The 26,187-nt window shown below is 33.5% G+C and overlaps 1 protein-coding gene across 1 annotated transcript; it reads left to right on the top strand.

Moving 5' to 3' along the window:
* Window positions 1-2,379: 2,379 nt before the first annotated feature.
* LOC137931212 (uncharacterized) lies at window positions 2,380-13,195 on the top strand. Its single transcript, XM_068774622.1, has 2 exons — window positions 2,380-2,519; window positions 12,919-13,195. Exons 1-2 carry the CDS (start codon window positions 2,380-2,382, stop codon window positions 13,193-13,195), a joined length of 417 nt encoding a protein of 138 aa, XP_068630723.1.
* Window positions 13,196-26,187: the final 12,992 nt, after the last annotated feature.

Here is a 26,187-nt window from a genome sequence, read left to right as displayed (position 1 = left end):
TTGTATTTAAGAAAAAAAGCTCGCCCGGTAAAATACAAATTTTCCAGTTTACCTGTTGGTAACAAGTTCAAGTTACTTATGACCGCTTTTATGTTTAAACCACTAAGCAGTAACTTTGTAAACAGTACGTGTTCTGGTTGAAACGGTGTTGAAGCCAGTAAATTTATTAGGTACAGAGTATACAAATTTCGTCTTAATTTAGAATCAACCACGTTTTTAATTAACACATTTACTTACCAGCAGTACATTTATAGTTTATAGAAAGTTTAGAATGAAAACACGTGAAATAAAAAATGCAATTGACGGAGCCGAGACTCCTGAGAGAAACCTAAGGTAAGCGTCTTTAACATTCTGACATATCAAACTCAATGTAATTATAAATATCAAACGTAAAATTTTTTTCATTACTCAAAAAATGGAAAAAGTAAGTTTTACAGAAATATCAGCATGGTTTTGTTTTTTGGAGCATTATACACATTGCACAGTGCTTCGAAAGCTTTACAATTGAGATAGAGAGACATTACGCGTTACTAAACCGAAGTTTAGTAAACAACCGATGTGCCAAATCAAATGCCGGATAACATACCACCAAGTCTATATATTTCAAGGACTTCGTTTTAAGGATAGTTTAGCTGTTGAAATTTGTGCGATTATAAGATGGGTAGTTATTATGCAAAATTTATCATCTAGTTAAGACCCGCGAGATTTTGTAGAAGAAAATAATGCGTGAAACTTATAAGCAGGCTTTAAGTTGCACTTGTCAAAACATGGACAAGCCTTTCGTCTATTGACTTTATAGTAAAAAAATGGCTTAAATGAGGAATAATTTTTAACAAATATATTTCATACAAAATTTTTATTTTATATTAAGTTCCTTGAAAAAGGTTACGTGTGTAATTATTGTTGATTATTATTAAAAATACATTACACAACAGTGCCTTAAATCTAAAAAAATAGGTATAATAAACAATATATAATAATTTATTAATACCAATTATTTTAAAATTGTCACTAATAAATATAAGCACACAAAGTAAAGGCTATTTACAGCTTAAGTTATATTTAGAGATAATGTTAAACGTAATATTACGTCATGGTGATGTATATTATTTCCTGCGCTTGTACAGGTCTAGATAATCGAGTAGGCTTTATCTAAACGAGGTTTCATACAAACAAAGCACGCCTCTAGACATTGTTAAAGCAAATGTGTCCAAATTAAACGAACGGTAAATATAACTTGATATATTTTAGTCTCTACTAGCTGCCAGACATCGTTATGAATTAACTTGTTACAGTGTAATTAAAATAAATAAGAAAACGGATTTTAATGCAGTTATACACAATTTACTATAAACTAAATTACATTATTCTGCATATATAAATCGATTATTTTTGTACGGATTAAGCTAAAAACTATTAATACTTTTTAAATCCTCTCTACTCAGTACTTTTTCTCTACCATACAAAAAAATGTAAATTTAAATTAAAAAAAAAATCAGACTTGAAAGACCGGTATTGAAATATTATTACTATTAAAAAAGGATTTATAGTAGAAAAGTGAAAATTGTATGTATTTTAATGCCGTATCCAATAACATTAAAAATATTGTAATTTTTTTTTTTCGAAAATAATGAGAAAATTGCTGACATCCTTGTCATTTAGATATGTAGTTTACGATTATCTGACCTCTTGATTTTATTTCATAAAACATCGGTCAAGCCGATTCTGAGTAGCATGGCAACTAACACTTTGAAACGCATGTTTTACAGTGTTAGAAAAGTATACGTTAGGCCGCTGGGCCCTTTAAGTTTTTGAGTGGGGACCACGGATAGGTAAGCGCAACGGACAGACAGTTTGACGCTATATATTGACACCAGTATGGTCAATATTTGCCCTTTGTGAAAATCGACCGTCAATGTATTACTTGTTCCGTAACGGATTACGTAAGATGTGAATCTCTGGCTATTTCTGCTTGTTAATCTGGCCTTCAAGTACATTTGTATTGTTAAAGCGCTAGAGAATTGTTATTTTGCCTATCGATGCTAAGTGGTGGCACCGTGAGAACACAGCCCCCAATAGTGATGTCATTCTCCATCAGGGGCACCAAGGATATAGTTTTTTATAACTTTATACAAGTCTCATTTATGAATAAACAAGCTTATGTAGCTTTTATTATAGGTTAATTTGATAAATAATTACCTATCATTTCGTATAAAATACAGTAATGTCTGGACACGAAGGTCTTTAACAGTGATTATTTTTGAACCTAAAACATGGTCGTTTACGATGGGCATTATAAACAGGATAATGGTCACCTAGAAAGCAATCTAGCTCGGAATTTCGCTGCAACATTGAATCAGGAACAAGGAAACTTGCAGAATGATAAAAGTCTCCGCCGAAGCGCGAAGAATGATAGTGGCCGAGGCATCTCTCATCAGCTTTAGACAGGCGGCCGTTAGTGTCGAAAAGTTCTCCAGTGGTGGACACGAGGCAGTAACCGCGGCGTGGGCAACCGCCAGGTATACCGATGACATAGTCAAGATCACGGGTAGTCACTGGATGCGGATAGTGCAAGACCGGACATCGCGGCGGACTTTGCAGGAGTTGTTGGTCTTGCAGTACATCTATCTAACACGTTGATTAAGATTTTTAATTTAAATGTTAATAACTAATAATAATAATAACACTACAGAAATACCTTATTTTTAAGTATTTACAACTTATTACTAGAAATATATAATACTTGAGCGCTATTATTTTATTAATTTTTCATGTTTACATTAAGTGATTTATAGTATATATTTAGTTAACCGTACATATATTAACTTTGCTAGTTATGCATTAAGATTATTCGTATTTTTTTTTACAAAATTAAACTATGCGAAATAAATGTTATCAATTTATTCTAATCTATGGCGGCACAATCAGCTACCGTAACCCTATTACTAACTTTCCTTTTGAAGCAAATGAACTCCAGTCCGACACTTTAAGGCCTTAGAGAACCGCAGGCGCAGTGGAGGACCCTATTTTATGATCCTGGAAAGACGATGGAATCTATTTCGACCGTGTGGGAATTCTATAGAAGAGGTCTATGTCAAACTGTGGAAGAAAGTTGAAATGATCATGACGATGATTCAAGCAAACTAAAGTAAAATGTATGTCACTAATGCTAGCTCTAGTTGTAAAACCAGTAAAATATCGATTCATTTACACAAACACACGAGACATCACAGACGTGAAAATAGCTTGAAAAGTAAATCTACAAATTTGTTGTTCATTAAATGAGAGTAAAAAGAATATAATATCGATAAAATAAAAATATAGCATCCCTAGCGACCGCACGCTAGTTTCGAGGACGTGCGTGATGTAATATATTTATTTAGGAGGGCGCACGAAACGCGACAAGCATTCCCATACAGGGAGAAGAGTGGATTGAAAATATTTTTTTTGTATGAGCTTTGAAGTTACCGCCCGTTAGGAGCTATGACCCGGTAGAGTACGAGTGTCGCAGATTTTTTTATATATATTTGACATAGGGCGTTCTGTGTATCATATTATGGATTATTTTCAAAACAGGGTCGTATTGTTGACTTTGTCTCTCATTTCGCTTTCTCAAGTCGCTTAACAAGCCATGGAGAGTGTTTTAAGCTCGGGATTTCTAAACTTGATCGGACCAGAAATAATAAAATCCGTAGAAGAAAAAAAATAATATTGTCCAACGGTTTGACAAGTTCAAGTGACAGATGGCTGCTAAAGCCTCAAAGTTAATAAAGGAAAAATAGCATAGAAATAAGAAAATTTTGTAAATACATGATTATTGTAACTGTAATCCCTGTGTACCCGGGTCAGAAGAAGAACGAGAGGCCCTCAATAGCGGCGGCCATTGAAGAAGCTTAATGTAAAACAAGGACAGACGATCTTGTTAATGACGTTTGAAAATGCCGGATGCAGACCACTTTATACTGATCCTATTGAAAAATAAACCTTTAAACCGTATTTTATTATTCGTGTTAAATCAACCAAGTGATAAATCTTAAGAAGAAAATTAATATAAACTAATTTTAAATGAATCATATCGCACTTACTATTCATTTTTAGAACTATAATTGACGAAGTTGTATGTACTTCGGAATAATTACAACATATACGTGTCTCGAACCGAAGTTCTAGCCGTGACCGAAAGTGCACACCGACAAAACAGGATATTAAAAAAAACGAGAATTTTCTAAGAGTGAGTGTATATAACCATTGACTTTCTGAATAAATATATTTTTATTCGACATGAAAATAATTAAATAAATTCTCGCTTGCAGTAGGGCCCCACCCCAACGGAAGCTCTCCTAAAACGAATGTCTATTCGTGACGTCAGAGTTAAAACATTACAACTTCGCCGACCACTTAGCAAAGAAAGTGATTTACTGTTCTTCATTAATTATACTCTTATAAATAATGATTTAATTTAAACATTATTTTTATTGGGCAAATGATCGCACTTGGCCACCAATAGAGCATCTATTTCGACTATTTTTATATTAGAGTAAAAATAAAGGATATTCCTCTTTGTGAAATAAAGATAAGGTCATCTGGGATTGTGGTTTACAATCTGGGTGGTCGTTCATTATTAAAGATCTGTGGGAAGTGCGAGCATCTTTCGGAATCCTCCTGTGGCAACTAATCATATGAAAAAATTGTGTTCCAGTCCGAGCTGAGGGTCTCGTTTTCTAGTTACTTAAACTAAGTTATACGCAAGATATCTTCAGACCCCTGCCCAATCTTGTTCACGGTATCTATAAATGAGATAACGGTTTATCGAAAATATAAAAAAAAAATTGTCAAAATACAAACAAAAAAAAAACAGATGACATGCAGTCTCTTAACAAAACAGCGTGAAAAATAAATATACAAAATTATTCATTAAAATTGAAAATTATTAAAGGTAGTAGTAGTATAATAACAAAAGTTCTAATGAGTTATAAAATTACAGCGTGGACGCTGAGAAAAGTTTAATATTTCCTCGGGATGTAAATTCAATTCAAGTTCAAATTTAAATTGGAATTCGCAGGAATGATTTAAAACGAAAACTGTTGTGGACGTAGTGGCCAGCTATATGAAACGTTCTTACATGAACGCTACAGTTATAATAACTTTACGAACCAAAGATGATAATGTTCTTTAAATCGTACGATCGTACGTAGCAAGTTCAAATAAATAATTATTATTATTATTAATATATTATTATTAACTTCGCCGGGTTTCTTTTGCTCAAAACATATAAGTTTTTATCATAGACGTTAATATCTTCTGCCAAACCAATACAAGTATATCGATTGTAAATCATTCCAATTTAAATTGTATAATGGTTAATGGAACCAAAGTAATGTAGCCATAATGTATAAGTTTGGACCTAAACAGTTACAGCGGTTTTTGAAATTTAATAGTAGATAGAAATTTGTGAAAAAACGTAATGTGCGGTCGGCTTATCATCATTAAACATTAGTATTAGTAAATTTTGACGCCTTAACTAAAAATTTGGTAGAATGTGAGAGGAATTTTCTTAAAGAAGATTATATTTAAAAATATTTTAGCAGTCGGAAGAATTAATAAAATTTAGCCCCATAATTGCAATTGTCTGTATAGTACTTGTTCCATAGTTAGAGTTCTCGGATGGTGGCATTAACTTTTTAGTATTTTGGTAAGTAGGTGTTTGTATTGTGTCTGTCAGTCAGCTGCCTATGGACTGTACAAATTCTCCGGATGCGAATAGTTCAGATCTGCCCTATAAAGTAGACTACATTACAGTGGCGTAGCTAGGGGGTGGCGAGCAGGGCGGCCGCACCAGGCACCACAAGCAGGGGGGCACCAAAGTTGAAAATAATTTTATTGAATATTTTTAAATGATGAATAATGAAACGTTAAAAGAAAATGAAAACCATAATTTAGCATATAAATTATAATATACACAGTGTTTAAGCCTTTCATTCGCAAAACAAGTGTTTTTTAAAAGGGCCCTAAATCAGAAAATACATATCTGTGTTTATGAAATGTACAAGAAGATATATATGTGTTCAATGTTTAAGGACATGATCCTCTCCCTTATTGTATAAGCCACAAAGATGGGTTTATAAAGGGTTCCAAAAATTTTGGAAACACATTTTTGTTTTATACAAAAAGGGTGAAGATCATGTCCCTTTAAGAAAAAAAATTATTTTGATTTCTTTAATATTTAAAAGAAAAAAAAACAAAATTGAGCTTCGGATTTTTTACTATTTTATGGGCAAAAAATAAAAAATTGTACCACAATGTGAAAAATATATAAATAAAGAATTTAGACTCTTTAGGGGGGGGCACCAAGCCCCAATCTGCCCCAGGCCCCAAATACCATAGCTACGCCACTGCTACATTATATCGAATCACTTTAAAATAAAGTTTAAAATCGCAAAAAATTCGTTCCTGATACTGACAGGCGCCATGTTGCGGCACACGAAGGTTAATCTACAACCTAAATTAAATTAATTTTTCATTGGCTAGCAAAGTTAGCCTTTTTCTGCCATCTCTTAATTACCTTTTAAACTAATTTCTAAAAGTGCTTTAAAACGGCGATAGATGGCTCGCAGTAAAGATATTTGTTCGTTATGATAAAAAACATATTTGTCAAACCCATAATAATATTTTAACATCGTTTGAGTTTAATATATAAGTCTAAATTTTATTAATTTGATACTATGAATACGTTTTATTTTAATATAACTTGTCAATCCTTTGCTGTACACGATTTACTTAAGCTACTCGGCAATAGATGTCGCTATTTGATATTTGAAAGTGTAAACTTTTTTAGTAAATTGTTTTAAATTACAATTTTGTATACAATCTTGTATTATTAGTATTAACCGATAACCGTCACAGCTTTAATACTCTCAAAATATAGTTGAGTATGATTCGATTGCACAAAATTAAAAATATTACAAATGTTTGTTGAGTAGCTAAGAAATATTTGATTAGAATCATTATTGTTAGTTGTTTCTTAGTGACAGAAGGTATATCTATATAATTCCTCGCCACTAATTCACCTTGGCTTTTTAGTTTTTTGAAAGTTTCATGGAGTCGTGCACGCTGGTTTTGAATCGTTTGGTAATAAGGTCAGTCCAGCGAGTAAGTGATTGGTGGACTTATATTACAAGGAATAGATTAAAATTACTATTCTAAAGTCACCAAATTCCTAGCACATACAATTAACATTAAAACAGGCTATAAGTTTTAGCTTTAGTTCTCAACTATGGTCGGTAGTATCATATTCGCAGTTCGGGAACAAAATTCAAACAGCATTGGAAGCGCTGTCAGCTGAGGTTAATAACAATGTTGAATCGGTATCGCCTGTCCAGTAGGAAACGACTAAAAAGTTTTGGTTCAATTTACTCTTGAAATGCATATCGTAGTGCAAACATTTTCAAGGTCTAAGTCGCCGGAAAATCATATTGTGGCTCATTCTTCTTTTACTTCTTTGTATTTTTATTTCTTCTGTAATTTATGAAAAACTTGTACAGCGAGATTATAATAGATATACCTTATGATTCGTTACGGGTGTGAAGGCTTCAAAGGGGTAAATATATTTCTCATTTAAAAAGTTTGCATGATTTTACACATATTTACAATTACCTGTATAAAGTGGTCACTCTTAAATATGTTACATTAATTTTTTATTGAATTACTTTAAATATGTAGTAAAACGAATATGTAAAACGCTTTTTCTTACTATATTAACATAACTATTTATTTTGGCCAAGTAAGAAAAGGACCAATATTTTGCCACTTCCGCACATGCAATGGTAGTCGTGCAACAAAGTGCACCGCCCGCCAGCCTGCTGATAAATGCGTATGCGGCAAGCAACGCGAATCACACAACCGCCACCGCCAAATTACTCAACACGTGTTTCACCCCTCCACGGGGCATCTTCAAGAGTTATGTTACACCGATTAGTGCTAAACACAGAGTCTGTGTTTGGACTTTTTGGTCCTTTTCTTACTTAGGATGGACTTCTGCAAGGTAACGCCTGATTCCAATAGATTATTTTGGCTACCTTGTACCATTCATTATTTGATAAAATGAGTATACCCCAAAAAATCTTTTACACCAATTTCTAATAAACCAATTAAATATATGTGACGATCTGCACCATCTTTTTAGAGTCTGTAATAAATTATTCTGTATACCAAAGACGTGTATGTGGGATTCTTACCACTAATGAAAGAGTCGATAGTCGTCATCAGTACTTCTTAAAGGCACATATCGATTTGCTTTTAAGATGTATTCTGCTATCCGGGGCGGAGACAAATCCAACGAATCAATAATCATGAAAATTGGTTCAGCAGATCTCGAGTTATAAGTGTTGTAACAAACCCGTCTTTGTTTAATATAGTTATATAGATATATTTTTTTTAATTTTTATTCACATTCTGTATGTATTCATCATCATTCGTCATTCATAATAATAAAATACTTTTGTATTTATATCTATATTAATATTATTTTGTATCATTGTATAACGTTCATCAAAGCCTAAATTAGTTCACGTTTCACTAAAAGGTAACACGACATTCTTTGACTGTTAGGCGGTACGAAGTTCGCCGAGTCAGTTAGTAACTATATAAACTTAAAAATATTAGGTACATTCTACCGCCATATACTCGTGAGTAATATCTTATATAAGTATGACCTCCACTTAAGGAATAGTCAAAGGAAAGTTTTCAATGAACCGAACAAGTCAAAGTTCTTCTGTATAAAGTTTGAGAAACAGAAAGTCATACGCTACGCGCAGTTATGCACATTTATAAGTGCTCTGTTTATTTTATATTTATTATTCATTTATTTATCATATTTTCTTGTCTGAATAAATTGTAATCACGTATGTATTTCAAAAGGGAATCTATAGAAGACTAGATAAGAACCAGAAACGATGTAAGCCCTGTTAAAACTACGTAATTTAACGTAAAATCCTTTCGAGTTCTGATCTAAGAGGAACCTACAAAAATAAAGATTTTTTTGTAATCACTTTCGCAAATTTCACTAATGCAGTAGTAAGAGAAATTGATTTTCGAACTGTATCATAATTAAATAAATACATTTAAAAAACTTTTAAGTTAAACGGTTTTTTGATACCCATATTGTGGTGGTTGTGGAAAAATATGTACCTTTCCGCCATATTGGAACGGCGTCCATCTTGAATTATAAATTTTGACATAATCATCGTGTTTTACTAGTGTAGCCCTTTCATTTGGTACCCATTTTGAGGGGGTTAAAGAAAAATACGTAATCCGCCATTTTGTATCGGCGGACATCTTAGATTTATAATGTTATTGATTTTATTATACTGTATTGTCATCTAAATTAAATGTGTGTACCAAATTTCAGATCAATCTGACAACGGGAAGGTGCTTAAATTTCAATTTCTAATTTTGATCCAAATAAATTCCGTACGGGTGGAACTAAATAAAACCGTTTAAAAATGGTTTACACTAAACAAGGATTTTTATTAGCATTACTACGAAATTTCCAAACGCGCCCTAGTCTGTATAGAAACCATAACAAACACAGTTGTTTCATTTTAATCATTTCGCAATTATATTTAATACAATAATTAAAGTAATTAATTCTCGAGCTGTTAAAACATTTAAAAGATTATTTCCGCTGTAGTAGAATTATATTTACGATTACAAACGCGCATTGATCTGTATTTATTTCTTGTGTTCACTATAAAAATTTATTTTAATATAGTTATCAGAGCAATTCATTATTCAAACTTTTTTTTTGATTCCTGGTAAATCTTCCGGATGTTCAAGATATCCTTTGGGGGTAGGAGAAGGTTATGTTGGATTGCTACTCACTAAAATCCCACCGGTGATCGGATTAGGAACTTTTATATTATTTCGACATTAAATCGCGTTCTGCTATTTTTCATAGGTCGTTCAGGAGTATGCGTTATTCATGTTACCCGTAAAATTGCGATGATTCGAAACCACGTCGATCTATCGTCCGCCTCAGAGTCGCTGATACTAGAGAGAGTTCATAAACCACACCCTTAACACCCGCGATATCGAAGGTCTCGTAAATTTTAAAACAGAATTAAAATATAATGTTTCCCAGATTATTTATAAAATGTATTTTTATTATATTTTAGTGTATAATTATTAATTGTAGATGTTAAAAGCATTAAAGGAGTGAATATAGCTCATTATACTGAAAATAAGGTTTAAAACTTTTAAACCTATGTAAATGTACAAACATAAAATGTAACGTGTTACATACGTTGCAAAATAAATAATATCGTTATAATATTTACGAAAAAAAAAAAGTTAACGCTAAAATTATAAAATTTCCAACTAACACAGTAACTTGATTCACTGCATTGATGTATAAGACTCATGTTTTATGTAATGATGCCGTATTCGCGACGAGTTTCGACCAGCCGATCATTATCGCCGCCAACTGAAACCGGAACGAACGCTGTTTACATAATAACCACTGAATTTCGCGCGATCATTTCGACAATTCAATTCGCCGATATTCCTATCGATTTCACTGTGAACGCGAATTTTAAAATATACTTTAGTAATTTGTAAGCATCAGACAGATCAATTGTTCTTTTAAACTAATTTAAAAACTCTTAAATAACAAAAATCACTTCATTTACTCCAATAATGTGTATTCTCAATTATTATTCAAAGTGACATGCACTTTCGCAATTGAAAATAACAGTCCACTTTACTGAGAGACACTTAGAATTACACAGACTCGCACTTTAAGTTTTACAGGCTTTATCTAAGCTAACATAACTTCGCTGTGAATTTGTATGCAGTAGTGATAGAATAATAAGAGTAAGAATAAAACAGCGAAATCTTTGGTAACCTGTTGAAGGATTTGTCAATTATGAATCTTTTCAAAGCAGCATTAGTTGGTTCATTATTATTTGGTTAATGGAGATGAACCTATGATCAGAGAAGGTGAACGTCTTGCAACCATGCAATCCAAACTCCAATCTTCTTCAATCTTCAATCCAAACTTGCAATCCATGTTGTCAAGCACAGTACCCGGCATCTCTTCATGAAATGTTAAAACTTCAATAAAAAATTCAATCTTTAAAATGCAATCGTTGATAAAGAATTAGGCGAATTACATGTTATTTAAATATTCCTTCCTTCCAAATTATCTGTTTATTCATAACTTCCTACCGCCAGTTTAGATTAATCTATATTTTATCGATTTAATATTTTAATAGAAATCGATTACTGCCAAAATCAAGTTTTTAATAATAACGTGAATACAATAACATATTTTCAAGGTAACGTTCATAGGTTCATAACGTCATTTATTTAATTATATCGAAAACGACCCTTTTTGGTTTTGATAAACGTCAAATGCATGAAACCTAGGTACAGGTGTTTTAACTTAATAGGTGTTTGTATGAGTTTCAGTTCGCATAGACATCCACAAGGCATAGGCCTGCCTCTAATATATATATAAATATATATATATATATATATATATATATATGGGGGGGGGATATACTGTAGTCGCCACGGTTGGCGATCGCGGTGTGACAGAGGTTACTGCCGCCCATCATCTACAAACTTGTTTGTGAGCAGTGGCAATTCCATATAATTAATGCACAAAGTGTGAATTATATATAAGATTGTATCCCGGGAATCGAATTTGCAACCTGTGATCGCAGGTCTCAGTCCTATACCACTAGGCTATTACTACTCTGCGTGTATAGGTAAAGAAAAGTGTTTTTCTACTCTTTCCGTTGCAGTTTATCATATTTTTCCGGAAAAAAATTTCATCGTACCTTAACGAAAATACAAAATAGCGTGTTCTATAGAACTGTTCTTAAGTTTTGCACTTAGCATTAAATTTGGCGACCAACTTTCATCATCTTTCACCATCTCTATAGATCCAAAATAAAATCGAACAGATCGATATTTCCAAGTCGGGTAATGTGTCTTCAAGTAAAGCGTTCCGTTTTTGAGTACGGATACGTTCATTACTAATAGGCGAAAGAGTCGCAAGAAATCAAAAGCTTCAGAAATAATTAATTATGTAGAAAGAAAAACTGTAATTACGTTACATTTTATCACAAAGGAAAATCAGTAGGTGTCTGACTCAAAAAAATATCAGAAGCAAAACTGAGTAATGTATATTTCACGTATTGCAATCTGAAAGGCGCTTTAGCTTGTAAAATTATTGTGTTAATTTTTATAAAACCTTTTTTTTTCCTATTCTAGAATATTTTTTATGTGAATATAACCCGGCTTTACATATGAACACCAATTAGGTTTTATAGGAAAGGAATACCACTGCTGTCCTGTTGAACCGCCTCGGTGACCGTCCTATGAACTAGTGATCGTAAAGAAGAACTTTATTCAAAACGAGACGCGGTCCCGCGCTGTGATATTTTAAATAGCTCATCTAAGTGTATTCGTTGTTCCCGCTATATCTAAAACTGTCGTTTTATCACGATCATTTGAGACCACGTCGTTCCATCAGCCTTAGATTCCCAAATTGTATGCCTCTGCCTAATATCATCATCGTGATGATCTTTAAAGAAGGCACATGCCTTTGAGTGAGCGTCCATCCGCTGAAAAAAAGAAGAATAAATATAAAAGCTTCATGATACGATGTTACTGTTTAAATTTACGTTAATAATTGAGATAAATAAAATTATTTGTTTATATTAATTTTGTGTGTATGTTCAATACAAAAAATCACGCAACATCTTATTTCCGAACTATTTAAAAAAATACTCAAATACCTGCCGAACCATTGAAAATTGTTGAACATTCATGGTGAAATGATAGGTATTGTAGTACCTCACCCTTGTATAATTATAATACGCCGACTACTAAATACTTGATCGAAACATTTAGATCGTGTACAACAAGTTTACAGCAGATCAAATGCCGCAAGTGGAACTGGATAGGCCACACGCTCCAAAAGGTCCCCGATCATATACCGAGGCAAGCTCTAAAATGGAACCCTCAAGGAAAGCGAAGACGTGGCCGCCCAAAGCAAACCTGGCGGCGGAGGATGACTGCAGAAGTAAAGGCAGTTAGAATGAGTGAAGTAAAGCGCGAGGCTCAAGACCGCTCGGAATGGCGACGTACTATGGACGCCCTCTACCCCATCTTGGGGACACAGGAATAAATGATGAGAAAACAAGTTTTAATAACGACATCTTTATATGTGAAATGACTTTTAAAAGTTTAAATAGCGAACGGTTAAAAAGGAAAAGTTAAGTCTTATAAAAGACTCTGTGGTACTTTTTGAATAAAATACAAACCGTGAAAACAACTACAGAAAAGTACAAGGAATAAAACTAAACGGCTCGAGGAAAGGAAACGCAACTTTCGTGCGGAATTGCAGCGCATAAAAGAAAAGTGCTAAGCTCTCGAAAGACCGTAACGTTCGGAATTGCGATTCTTGCTTACGTATGACTTGTTATTCCAATATATACATGCGATATGTATTTTAAATATGTTTTCTTATCTAGACGACTTTGTTGAAAGCCATCGGAAAAATACGGATATAACTAAACAGAAAAAGAGAGATGCTATAAAAATAATATTTCTATTTGATAACTGAAGTAAATGACTTGAACAGTAGGTAAGCAAGTTATTTAACGTTGAACAACCTTAAGGTTCTGAAGCAGAGACCAAGACCCGGCTAACACAGCGCAGGACATGCACCCAAAATGCGGACAGACAGCCTTATTTAAATCGTCGTACCTCGCTGGTTATAAACCGTTTTCAACTGGTCTATTAAAAATCTAGCATTAAAACCTATGTTTCAGCGTGAATATCAGATGAATATTCAGATGAATCAATGATCTATTTTAAAAAAAATGTAACTCGATGACAGAGAACCTTGTTAAAGTCGCCAAAAAACGTAAAATGTAATGCTGGATGCTTCTATTGGAAATCTGTATTAAAGACTTATGCCCAGCAGTGGACAATCTATGGCAAAAATGATGATGAAGGTATCTATTTTAAATATTTTTTCTTATCTAGATGAATAGATGATATCTTAATAATCCCACTGGAAAACACAAGATGTATTTCAACTGGTACTATTCGATATCTTTATCTGTGGTCGAATCGTGTATCCTACGACTAAAATGTTAATAATGACATTTAATTTATGTAGCTATCTCTAAAGTCTTATTAGGTAGATCTGTGACCGTACATAAAAAGTACATTTTTCTACTAATATAACTTTTTTAATTTTATAATGACATAGATAAACCTCATATTGAAAACGCCCAAAAAGTGATCATATCAAAATTTGTCCAAAAGAAAGATAATATTAAAAATCATTTATTTAAGTTTGTAATTATTGACATTGAGTGTAATCGATGTATTACAAAACTTCTGTATTGCCATTGCAATACATTGATATTAAGACAAACCTTAAGTTTGAACAATGACGGTGATGTAATCAAAGCAATCGCACAATCATATGACGACTTATATTCCCCGATGACATTTTGTTTGCTAACACGAAACGAAAATTACATTTATCGTGTATAAAAGTTCTCTTATGTGTTCCTTTAAAAGTTACACAACATTAAAAATTCACCATATAATATTGCAAAGATCAGACCACATTAAATCAAAAAAAAAAATTGATGAAAGATTGGAGAGAAAATTGATCGCACGTATGAGGAAACATCGTGCTTATGACACCAAAAGAGCTCTTAATTTGAAAGTGTTTACTAGATTAAAATTATTTGTTAAATTAAAATTATTTGTAAATTTTAATTTTCTTATCTAAGAGGTTTATACATGGGGATTTATTTATCAAAATTTACAAATAATTTTAATTTAACAAATAATTTTGTTTGTGTTGTATTAAATAACGAAATTAATAATTTTTTTGTAAGATTAGATAATCTTACAAAAAAATTATTAATTTCGTTATTAAATACATGCCATACATACTACGATACTAAATCTAGCTTTGTTTGTCAAGTTATAGGTAAGTTACATAAAAAATTAATGCATGTGATATAGTGTAGTCAACAAAATTATTTATTTATTAGATTTATTTACTTTTCTTTATTTTATTCTTTATGCAATCGGTGCAGTAGTGAATTTGAAGCCTTATAAACATTCTCTACCGTTACTTACGTTACTTCTATGTTATTCATGTAAAGATAACAATTTGGCAGGTGCACAAATGTGATGAAAATATAATAAAAAATATACGAAACATATCATATGCACAAACAGCATAACATAATACCACTTTGCAATCGCCAACTCGCCTGCCAAGCGTGGCAATTTTGGTGTATCATCCACAGATATCTTTGAGAGAGGCCTAACCCTGGCAGTGATTGTATATGAGCTAAAAAGAAAAGATAAAAGATACTATGTACTATATGTATTCTCTGTATGCTGTGTTTGCTGCACTGTGCTTGCTGTTTTTTTTCCACCCTTATTAATTTTGTACTTTATTTCTATCTATTCTATAGCTGAAATCAAGTAATGGTGCAGATAGAAACTAAATTAATAAAGTACATTTATAATACAAAGGTGCACAAAAACTAATTTAAGAAAATTTAAACACGATTTGTTAGGGATAAAATTTTCAGTACATAATTTGAAAAAAAAATGCTATATCCTTCCAAGATTATGTATACGATAAAATTAAATATTAAAAATTATTACAAAACTAAACATTTGTAGTCACAGTTATAGAAAAAAATATAACAGGATACACACATTTATTTACTTTGAATGAAAATAATTTTAAAAATACGTGATTTTTTAAATATATTTTTTTGTGGTGTGCCCCTTAGCATAACTTTCAATAAGTTTATGTTAATATAGTTATATGTGATTACTATGAAGGTATTTATATATTTAGTAAACAGGAATAAAGATATATAAAATTACGTTACATGCATGCACAGTGATGGTACAAAAATAAAATATTAAGAATGATACGTAAATTTTACGATGAAAAACTATTTAACAATTGAATGAAAAATACATCCGAGAGGTCGTGCGTAGGTTTCGAGTGAACTGAGCTTTTAGCGAAATGAACTTCAGTGCAGCCGTTGCAACAAGTAGGTGGAAATCTAACGTTACTTTTAAATCTAATATTAGAGTTTATAAATCCGCAATAACGAAATGCTAAAAATAAATAAAGTGTCTACTACAGTCGGACCAAAAACACTCACTGGAATGTACATTTTCAGATCACTGGCTAATACACTACACCCGTTGTGATCTTTTTTTTTATTGGTCCCCGCTGTTGGGGACCTCTCGTTCCCCTATCTCGTGTGGGACAGGGACTTTTTATTTTTAGTAACTTATTCATATTTTTTATTATTATCATTCTTCTCTTTCATGTATCATCTTATCTGTCATACTGTTTCTTTCATTCTACAATTTTCCCAGTCTTTCTCTTTCATTCCATTAGCCATACATCCATCCTCAACCACTACATTCTAGGTTTCCTTACTATTTTATTTTGCAATATTACATTTATTGTTCAAATATTTTACACGTATTTTCTTTGTAATTATCATCTTATATTATACTATTTATTGCACTATTTTTGGTACTACTATATTCCTTTTATTTATATATTTTAGTGTTTGTTTTATTTTTACTTATTGTATTTATTACCACCTTCCTGCAGTAGCTGAGGAAGCATTCTCTCTATCCGTTGTAATCTACAGCTTCACTGGGATTAAGGAGGCAGGTTCTAGCTTAGAACTCTTTGTATTATAATGTTACCGCAACCACTGTACCGCGCCTGAAGTATAAGTGGTTAGACGTGGGGAAGTATCGGCCGCTTCGTTCCATCAGTCAACGGTCGCATTGACGCTCATGCTCTAATTTCCTCAGCACCCACCTTGCCGCACTTTTCTACGACGCGGTACAGCAGGAGCCCTCGAGAGCCTCGAATAAGTTAACAAGAAGTTCCAGAGCTATAAAATTGACCGGACACTCCGTAAAGTGCCTAGGCATAAGGCTATCATATCCCGTGATACCTCACTATCATGGCCTAGTGTCACTTAACCTTTTCTATACCTTACACATCATGCAATTTAAAAAGGAAACACAACAACATTTTACACAAGCTTTGTTTATGGTGGTCATCAAGAAAATGACCAAAATGAAATCTACCGAAAAAAGGTAAACAAGATAGATCTATTAACCTAATTCCTGACGACAAACCTCCTTTAACATTTTTATCGAGGACGAATGTAAAAGCTTATCGTTTGTTATTATGAACCTTCTTTGTACCTATTTTTGTTTAATTTATGTATACAGCGAAATGTCTGGTTAGGAACGTGACCACTGTCACGTTGTCATTATGCAAGTCGCCAGTTCAACTCCCATTATATAATCTTACATAATTTTTTGGTTTTTAATTGCGGTATTCCTGGTAGTGGGCTTCTATGTGGTGATAAGACGGTATTTGCAGCATTTCTTGAAGGATTTTACGATAAAGTCGCCGTTGTAATTGGAGATTGTCCATCTGTCCCCGCGCAAAGGTACAGGGATGTTGATTCTTGTACGACTTTGCATATCTGATGATTTCCTCTTTCACTGTACGTATTTGCGAGTAATTATTCAGCTGTTGGCTAATCACGCACTATGTGGCATATGTAATTATCTTGTCTCTGCGAGCTGGTTTCCGTCAAGCAAGCGGCACTGCGCTCATTTTGCGTAAAGTTTTTTTATCCATACACCCTAACTTATTCTGATAAAGGTACTTTTACATTTTTATTTATATTTTCAAGTGTCTTTTATTTTCGCTCCCTTCTCCCAGTCTTCACATGATCGTTCATTCACTCTTCTAATATATATCACATAATCTAACATTCTCATTCGTTCAAAATTTCCTTCTTTGCATTGTCTTTCATCCTCTCCTCAATGATCACAGTCTAGGTCTATCCGTAATAATGTATCACAGTCTATTCTTATTTTGATAAAGTTTAAGTTTTTGATTTGTATTACAGATGTATATTTATCGCAGTTTATAGTTCTTTGATTTTTCCCTATTTCAATATTTATATCTTAATTTTTTATTTTATTACCTTATTGTGTTACTTTTATTGCTCTTCTATGTTTTTATTCTTATTTAAATTGTTTACCCGACCCTATTTCGTTTTATTCCTCACGGGTACGTGCTTGATCACCCTCCTAGAGTAACTGAGGAAGAAAAGTCATGGCGATGCCTCCTTCGTCTTTTGCAATGGCGGCGATGCTCATCTCGTCGATCTTCACAATTCAAACATTCTAATTCGTGTCTAAGTCCTCTGAATGCGGGATATCAGGCTACTGGTAGCCTGCATGAGTACACCATAGTCTGGTCCTCACCCGGTTCACGGAAGCACGTGGGACTCTTCTTAACCTTAATCCGGTGTAGGTTCTCGGAGAAACCCCGGTGCCTCGTGAACATCTGGACCAAGACCGTGTACACCTCGACGATTCGTAGTTTTAGTCAAGTCAACCCAACTCTTCGAGAAATCCCGACAGACCATTGATGTCGCCGGCTATCATAGGAAGGCATCTCGGTGATCTGAAATGGGTAGTTCTGTAGGGGTGCTACCCCCGTACATCAAAGTAGGCTGCACTGTCCTTTTCCAAACATGTCCGTAACGCCTAATATGAACAGATGTTTGTTAAAAAGACTATAACCGGTTTTGATTCCTGCCACCGGGCGCAGTCGGTGTCGCGACAGCTGGGGCAGGCTGTTGCAGAACATTTGTAATTATGCGCAGTACTTTGTTTTGGTAATTGAACAATTTCTAAGTCAGAGTGGAAAGCTGTGCCCAACAAGTGGACCCAATGGGTCTGAACTAGCTTTACTATGACCTTATGGATATCAGAGTGAGAGAGTCTAAACTACGACCTTATGGAGAAGAAGTTTACTTTCCAGTGATAATGAAGACCTCCATCCAGTGAGCCAATATAGCTTCTGAAGCCGCAGCTCAAGTTGCATACGTTTGGTGAATATATGCTTTTTCAAAGTAAGTCTTTTATTCAGGTCTAGTCCGAGGTAGCGTGTAGAGACTGCTTGAGGCAATTCTGCGTTATTAAATGTAACTAGAGGGCAACTATCTCGTCTATGCGTGAAATTAACCGATTTACCTTCATTCACGTTGTTCTTTTTTACCTTGATTTTTAATTAAATGGGTTCGCTGTCAAGTCCACACTAAAGCCAACTTGTTGTAACGTTTAAGTAACAGATAAATAATGATACAAAAAATTATCACAAAATTTTAGATTAATTAAATAATAGTTAAAATTTAAACCTTTTTATTCGCAAGTAACTTTGCTGCAATAAGTCGCACTGTTTGCCAGATTCGTTCATTAGAAGCGACAGTTGGCAGGTGGGACGCCAAACAAACGAGTGCAACTGACAAACTAAAAGTTGGAATAAAATCGTGGCACCTCGATCGGACAACGTTGTATCGACAAAAACGAAATGAGACGAGAAATATTTGGCAAATTTTGCAATTCATACAGCAACAACATTGTAATTTAATTATTATTGCAATAACTTTTATCAATGCAATTTATTAATTGAAACTTCTTGATTGTTGTTATACAATATCCACTTATCTAGTGTTTATGAGTAATCTGAAAATGGCGACACTCCGATTATTTTTATTCCTTTAATGGTTCCTGTTTTTGGGGTTCTCTCGTACAACCGTCGCTTATTGTGGGACCTTTTACATTTTTGACAAGTGTCTTTTATTTTCCCTCTCTTCTTCCAGCCTTCAGATAATCGTTCACTCTTCTGACATATATCGGATAATCATACATTCTCATTCATTCTAAATATCGTTCTTTGCATCGCCTTTCATTCTCTTAATTATTATAGTCTAGGTCAATCCGTAACAACGTATCAAAGTCTATTCTCATTTAATTGGAGCTTAAGATATGGCAACACATCGTTGGAACGTTGTGGTCATGATGGACTTAAAAGAAAATCTTGAAAGTTCTTAACTCGTGAATTATAATTCTTTAAAAAGAGGAGATGGACAGACAAGCTCTTTAAGCGTCATTTTATGACGTCATTTTATGTTGCAAAACCTTTCAATATAATTTGTAAATGTATTAAATTAAAAAAAATGATTTTCAGTAAAAAGGCTAACATGTCCGATGTCTATTATATGCCGACTAAACGTCTGTCAACCAAATCTTCATCAGTCTTTTGATACTAGTACTTGACGTCAGATATCTTTTGAAGGCCATGTAAATGACACTTCGTTAACTGGGGGTCTTAGTTTTCAGGGTAAATCTAGTCTGGCCAAGCTGATGTAAGTTGGCGTCAAGTCCAATACAAACATGATAGACACTCCGTTATCTGAAAAACAGTACTTCGTAAGCGTTACTATGGTCCGGTTTGAGAGCAGTGCAGTTAGAAAATTCAGATGAGATGTATAAATTATGTTTTGAAGTGAATATAAAAATATACCATCAGGGGAAATCCCTGCTATTATCACAATTATCTAGTATAATAAAATTCATACAAAGTCGCGATAAAATAAAAATGAACCAATTATTTCACAAATTTTGATAAATAATTTGTTTATTACGTGTCTTGGCCGAGATAGTAGTCGATATATTTTTGCGAAGTTTTATTCCAATATTTACCTGTTATCTCCTAATGTACTTCATAAGTATTGCACAAAGACAATGTTATATGCTCACGAAATAAGTTTTTAATATAAATATGTAACATTGCCATAATGCACTGAACAGTTTTGGGAATCGACCAAGTAACCTATGATCGAAAGTCTCACTTCTTAATAACTAAACTACGCCAATTTTTTAATATTTTATTATAATTTCAGAACTCCATTCAAAAACACTCTTTCAGATACACACATACACAACAGATGTATACACTATATATTACTTTTACACATGATATATTTGTATATATATATTGTGTAAAATAACGCTTAAGAATTTTGAACGTACACCCACAAGGTGGACAGATGATCTTGTTAATGTCTATGCGAGGGCTTATGTCTACGTCTAATATGATGATGATGACGATGATGAGAGGTATATCTTCAAAATATATTTGTTAGTCGTTAGGTTAACTAAATTATAATTTATTATTTCATACATTAATCACAATTTTTAAAAAAATCCAGAATGAGAAATGTTATTATGAAGTTTCTTTTCTATAGAAATAATTTACACCTGCAATAACCTGTATATTTAATTGAAACCTACAAATGTATTATAATACAAATTCAATTTATTTGAGCGTATAGTGAAATCGTGTCTTAATGGACCGATACAGTATCCGTCGACGCTCGTGGCAGCGAAAATCTAGACGCGGCCGCCTTAGAAACCCGTCGTCGTGCCACCACGACTGGTCGCCGGTGAAAGTCGAGATAGTGCAGTTATCGTCGAACTATTTGCTGGATACGAGATGTATTACATACTGACACATGTTTTATACGTATGTACGTATGTATGTTCAACCAAAGATGCGTTGAATAAATTGTAGCATTGCAGCCGTAAGGTATATTGCAATAAGACCGGTTGAAATAGGCATCTGCATTCGGAGTATTCCGATGACCTGATCAAGGTCATCCACCTTATGAAAGGATGAGGCATCTCTTCTGCCCCCATGTAACCCGTCCATTCGTGCTACAAGATATCAATACACTGGACTATTTTGTTACCTTTCATTCGGGATCAAAAAAAACGACATATCATAGCCCTCTCTATCGCTCGCTCTAGCCATCGATATTCCATTGAGTCGTAATATATAGTAATGATTAAATACCAGAAATTAAATGTGAGTAATAATACTTTTGATTTTACATTCAAGAAAAAAATATTTATAAACATTGTATCCAATTTTATTGTTGTGTATGATGTTTTACCCCATATCTGTTGACCACATGATCTATTTAAGGGGGGCTACCTGTCTCCCCCTAACCGCGAACAGCGTGAGCGAACCGGGGTAGGATCCGGAACCCTCCTTGGTTCGCCGAGTGGAACACACTACCATCCCAAACCGCAAACACAACGACGACACTACTCTTACCTCTACTCGGGTAGAACTGGTGCTACTACTGGAGTACTACTGCACAGGCGTTATTTCTTTGATGAAGCTGTAAAATCCCCCGGGATAACAACATCAATCAAAACCAAGCAGCAGGTAGTCAGCTAACCTGTGTCACAAAGTGGACCTTATAGCAGGTCGATCAAGATCATATAGATGCTTTCAAGGTATGGTGCTGTAGGTAGATGACATCATCAGAGAATCTGAAATTAAATATGCTGGCGCATTCTTCTTCCTTTATGACCAATCTTGTCTACAGAGACCGTTCGATTGTGAAATGATTTACCGCCGAATATAAAACGTGCTAAGTCACTAGCTATTTTTAAGAGTATGGTTAAGAAATATGTACTAGACCTACGATGATTTATTATCCTTTAGTTAATTTTTTTCATTTGACTATCCAAATATCGAAGGGAAGTGCGTTTCAGAGAAGAATAGATTGTGTTAAGAAGAAGTGGCTAAGGATATGAAAACTCGAGAAGTGAAGTGTTTTAGTGTGATTTTAACATTTGCATTATTTTTTTTATGTATCATTTCTTCCTGTCTATATCACAGCTAAAGATTACCTAAACTTATACATATATGCCAGTTTATTACATTTGTGTACTAAATTTACATTTTGTCATTTAATAAAATTGTGTGTTGCCCCAACATAGAAGTGTTGTTAAAAAAAACTGCGTTTATACTTGCATCTGTCAGATATAAATCTATTTATGTATCAGATATAATAGTAGAAACTAATTAAATCAATAACAGTACTAGATGCAACAATTTGTTTAGTGGTGACAGTAGTATAACTGTGGTAATTACCTGCGAGGCCTTATGAAAAAGATAACTTCTCACCGAAATCTACACAAAGCACCAAGTGATATTATTGGAAATCTGGCTAAACTCCATACCTGATAAAATTGAGAAAAATTCCAACACCAAATAATTCCCCCCTCTTCGTTCTTCCATCGGAAAACAAGACGCACGGATTCACGACATCCCGTTAAAATTCCTTGCACCCACAATAAGCATTTGGCTAATACTTTTATAGTGCGCACAGTCAAGAAGTGAAACAACCTACACGCGCCATTTTTTTCAAACAATTATAACTTGGAAGTCATCAAGACACATAGACCTCGTCATCGCCTAACATCAAGCAAGATAAATGTGAAATGTTTGATTTAAAAAAAAATAGGAAAATTATTCAGAATATGTAAGGTTAAATCGTGATGACAGCTTATAATGTGATTGTAATAGTCATTGTGAAATATTTACAAAAGATTGACTGTAAAATCTTGAGCCAATTTTATGGTATTCTGCGTTAACTATATAAAAATTGTGAGCCGTGTTGTATTTTTGCAATAAAACTTTAAAACGTATCGAATTTCATCGCTTCATTCACACGTTTCGGCCGTCAAAAAAACAATATAAAAATGGCGGGGAACCGTTGTCACTTTATTACTCAATTTAAAAAAAAATCTTCTTTACAAAAACCGGTTAGAAACAAGCAATACATTCAAAGAGATTTTATTGAACTTTTGAATAAAAAAAATATAAATATTATTTTACATTTAATTTAATTTAATATTATTTTAAATATTATATTACATTATTATTAAAGTTTTGTGTGAAATAAAAAAAAAGTATTTTTATTGATATAATCATTCTCAATATTAACATATTAAATCAATAAAAATAATCACTGAAATAGGCACGAATAGCGTAAATTCATTTTTAATATTATATTGTGTTACCATTTGACAGAAGTCTCAGTTCGGATAAGTTTTGATGTCAATATATGACAACACCCTATGCAAAAATCTATGGTTTTAAAAATAATAAATAACGGATTAAATTGGTATGATTATTTATTAAAATTATTTATTGTTCACTACCATCACACTTTGGACTGACAGAAACTATTAGCCTATCGCAATCCTATAGATTTTCAGAATAATCATTTTATACGGGTCTATTGACAATAGGTGTAAGAGCTATAAAGCTTTTTATAGGTAAATGAGCTATACCTGTTTGAAACTTTCATGTCTAAAATGAATCTGCCGGTAAATATAGTAATTATCGTCGTCATTGTTTCAGCGATTCAAAAGATATCTATGAGGGGATATACCATAATCGCCACAAATGGAAGACGTGTTTGCGATCGCGGTGTGGTACTATCTGGAAACTTGTTTGTAAGCAGTAGTCCTATATCCCATTGACTGCTATAAAAAATTAAAAAAAAATATTAATACGAAACGTTTATTTTATTATTTAGACATAAAATGAACAATAAATCAACAAAAAAAATCGAAAATTACAATTTTAAGTCCGTTTTGAAGGGGTGTACTCAATTGAGTACAGTGGCGAAAAATTTCAAAATAACTTTTTTCTACACACAATGTTTTCAGACATTTCTTACATTTACAATGTTCTCTTCTATTGTATACAAAACATCGTAATGTTTTTTTAATCTTCTGGGGAGAATGTCCTACACCATCTTGACAATCCTGACACCAAAGAAGAAGAACATCGAGCCTTATGTTGAGTTTTCCGGCTTAAATAAAACCTTGCAAACGAACATTGCATGCAGTAGCTAGGCATTAGCAATTGCCATGTCAAGCATATAGGTAAACAAAACCCACCACCACTTCTTTCCGTGAATCGCAGCACTGTACACTGATTGATCAAACTCATTCACACCGCCCATATTTCTATTGTATGTTTGAATGATATATGCACAAAGTGAGTATTATATAAGAAATGTTCTGGGAATCAAACCCGCGACCAACTCTCGCAAGTCTTGGTTCTCAATCGCTAAGTTACCACTGCTCTTGAGGTAATAGCTATACACAAATCAATACAGAAAAACTAGAAGCAACAAAGAAACAACATATTATCAATATTGCAAAACATGACACTTCGTCGCCACAATACACAGTATACAGTCGCAATTAAAATAGGCAAACACTGCATCCGTTCTGTTTGATAGGAGAAATGAAACATGATCATAACGATAAGCATTATAAACAGTACTTTTTTAATATTACTAGAGGTCGGCATAATTGCGGTTCTTTATCTAAGAGATAAAACGACGACGGTGACGTCACCGTCGCAGGCGCAGAGACCGGGCGACTGGTTAAATATAGAACGTAAACAACTTTCGTGTGAATCATTGAAGTAGATACTTCAGCCGCAAGTAAACAACTAAGTAAAATTTAAGGTAATTCGCGAAACATTGATTTAAAGAAGTAATAAAAAGCGTTCCCCAAGATATATTACCCTACGAAAAAGTACAATCAAAAAGATAAGTTAGTACGTCTTCTTAGCCATTTCATTTTACAAGTTTGAATACATTTCTCGACGATAAACTGACAGACGAACTTCCAATTAAAGCTACAATCTGCATACATACGGTACGGGATGCAAAAATACCTTAACTTGTTTAAAGATATTTTCCAAGTAATTTTCAAAGTTTTGAATTCCAATTAGAAAAACAATTATATTTCATCATCTTATCCATGTTCATTTCAGCCATAGGACACCCAATACTGTATCTTTCCCGTAAATTTCTAATAGGTAGACCTGCATAGATGGATGTCTTGGATCTGTATAGACGGATGGATGATTTTCGACACAATTTAAGGCTACATAGATATATACAAAATTTCAGTCTTGGTGGTGTTATAATTATAAATATAATCCAGTTCACAATTGCAATATAAATAGCGTAATATTACAGTAGTGTTTAACAAACAATATTCATTGCATAATACAGATGCGTTCATATCGATGCAAGTACGAGCATTCAACATTAATGTATATATTAAATTCAATATCAATTATGCCAACGAAACGTTAGATGTTGATATATATATTTAGATGTAATATAAAAATGTATCAAAAAAGGTTAATTGGATCCCAACATGCCGGTATGGAGACGCCGGTCGTGTTGTAGGAAACATAACCTCAAAATACTGGCTCGGTGTCCGACGTGTAAAAAATGCAGGCACGACGCGGGCTTCGGAACGCGGCTCGAAGCCAGTCACAGTCCCACCGTGGCGCAGGCCCCTCGTCCGCGACCCGCTCGGCCC

The sequence above is a fragment of the Battus philenor genome, unplaced genomic scaffold (assembly GCF_028537555.1).
Source record: "Battus philenor isolate CCGP_79_NKW_IND1 unplaced genomic scaffold, ilBatPhil1.0.hap1 SCAF_7, whole genome shotgun sequence".
Classification (NCBI taxonomy): Eukaryota; Metazoa; Arthropoda; class Insecta; order Lepidoptera; family Papilionidae; genus Battus; species Battus philenor.
The sequence above is the reverse complement of the archived record's forward strand: the minus strand, read 5'-3'. Positions and strand labels throughout refer to the sequence as shown.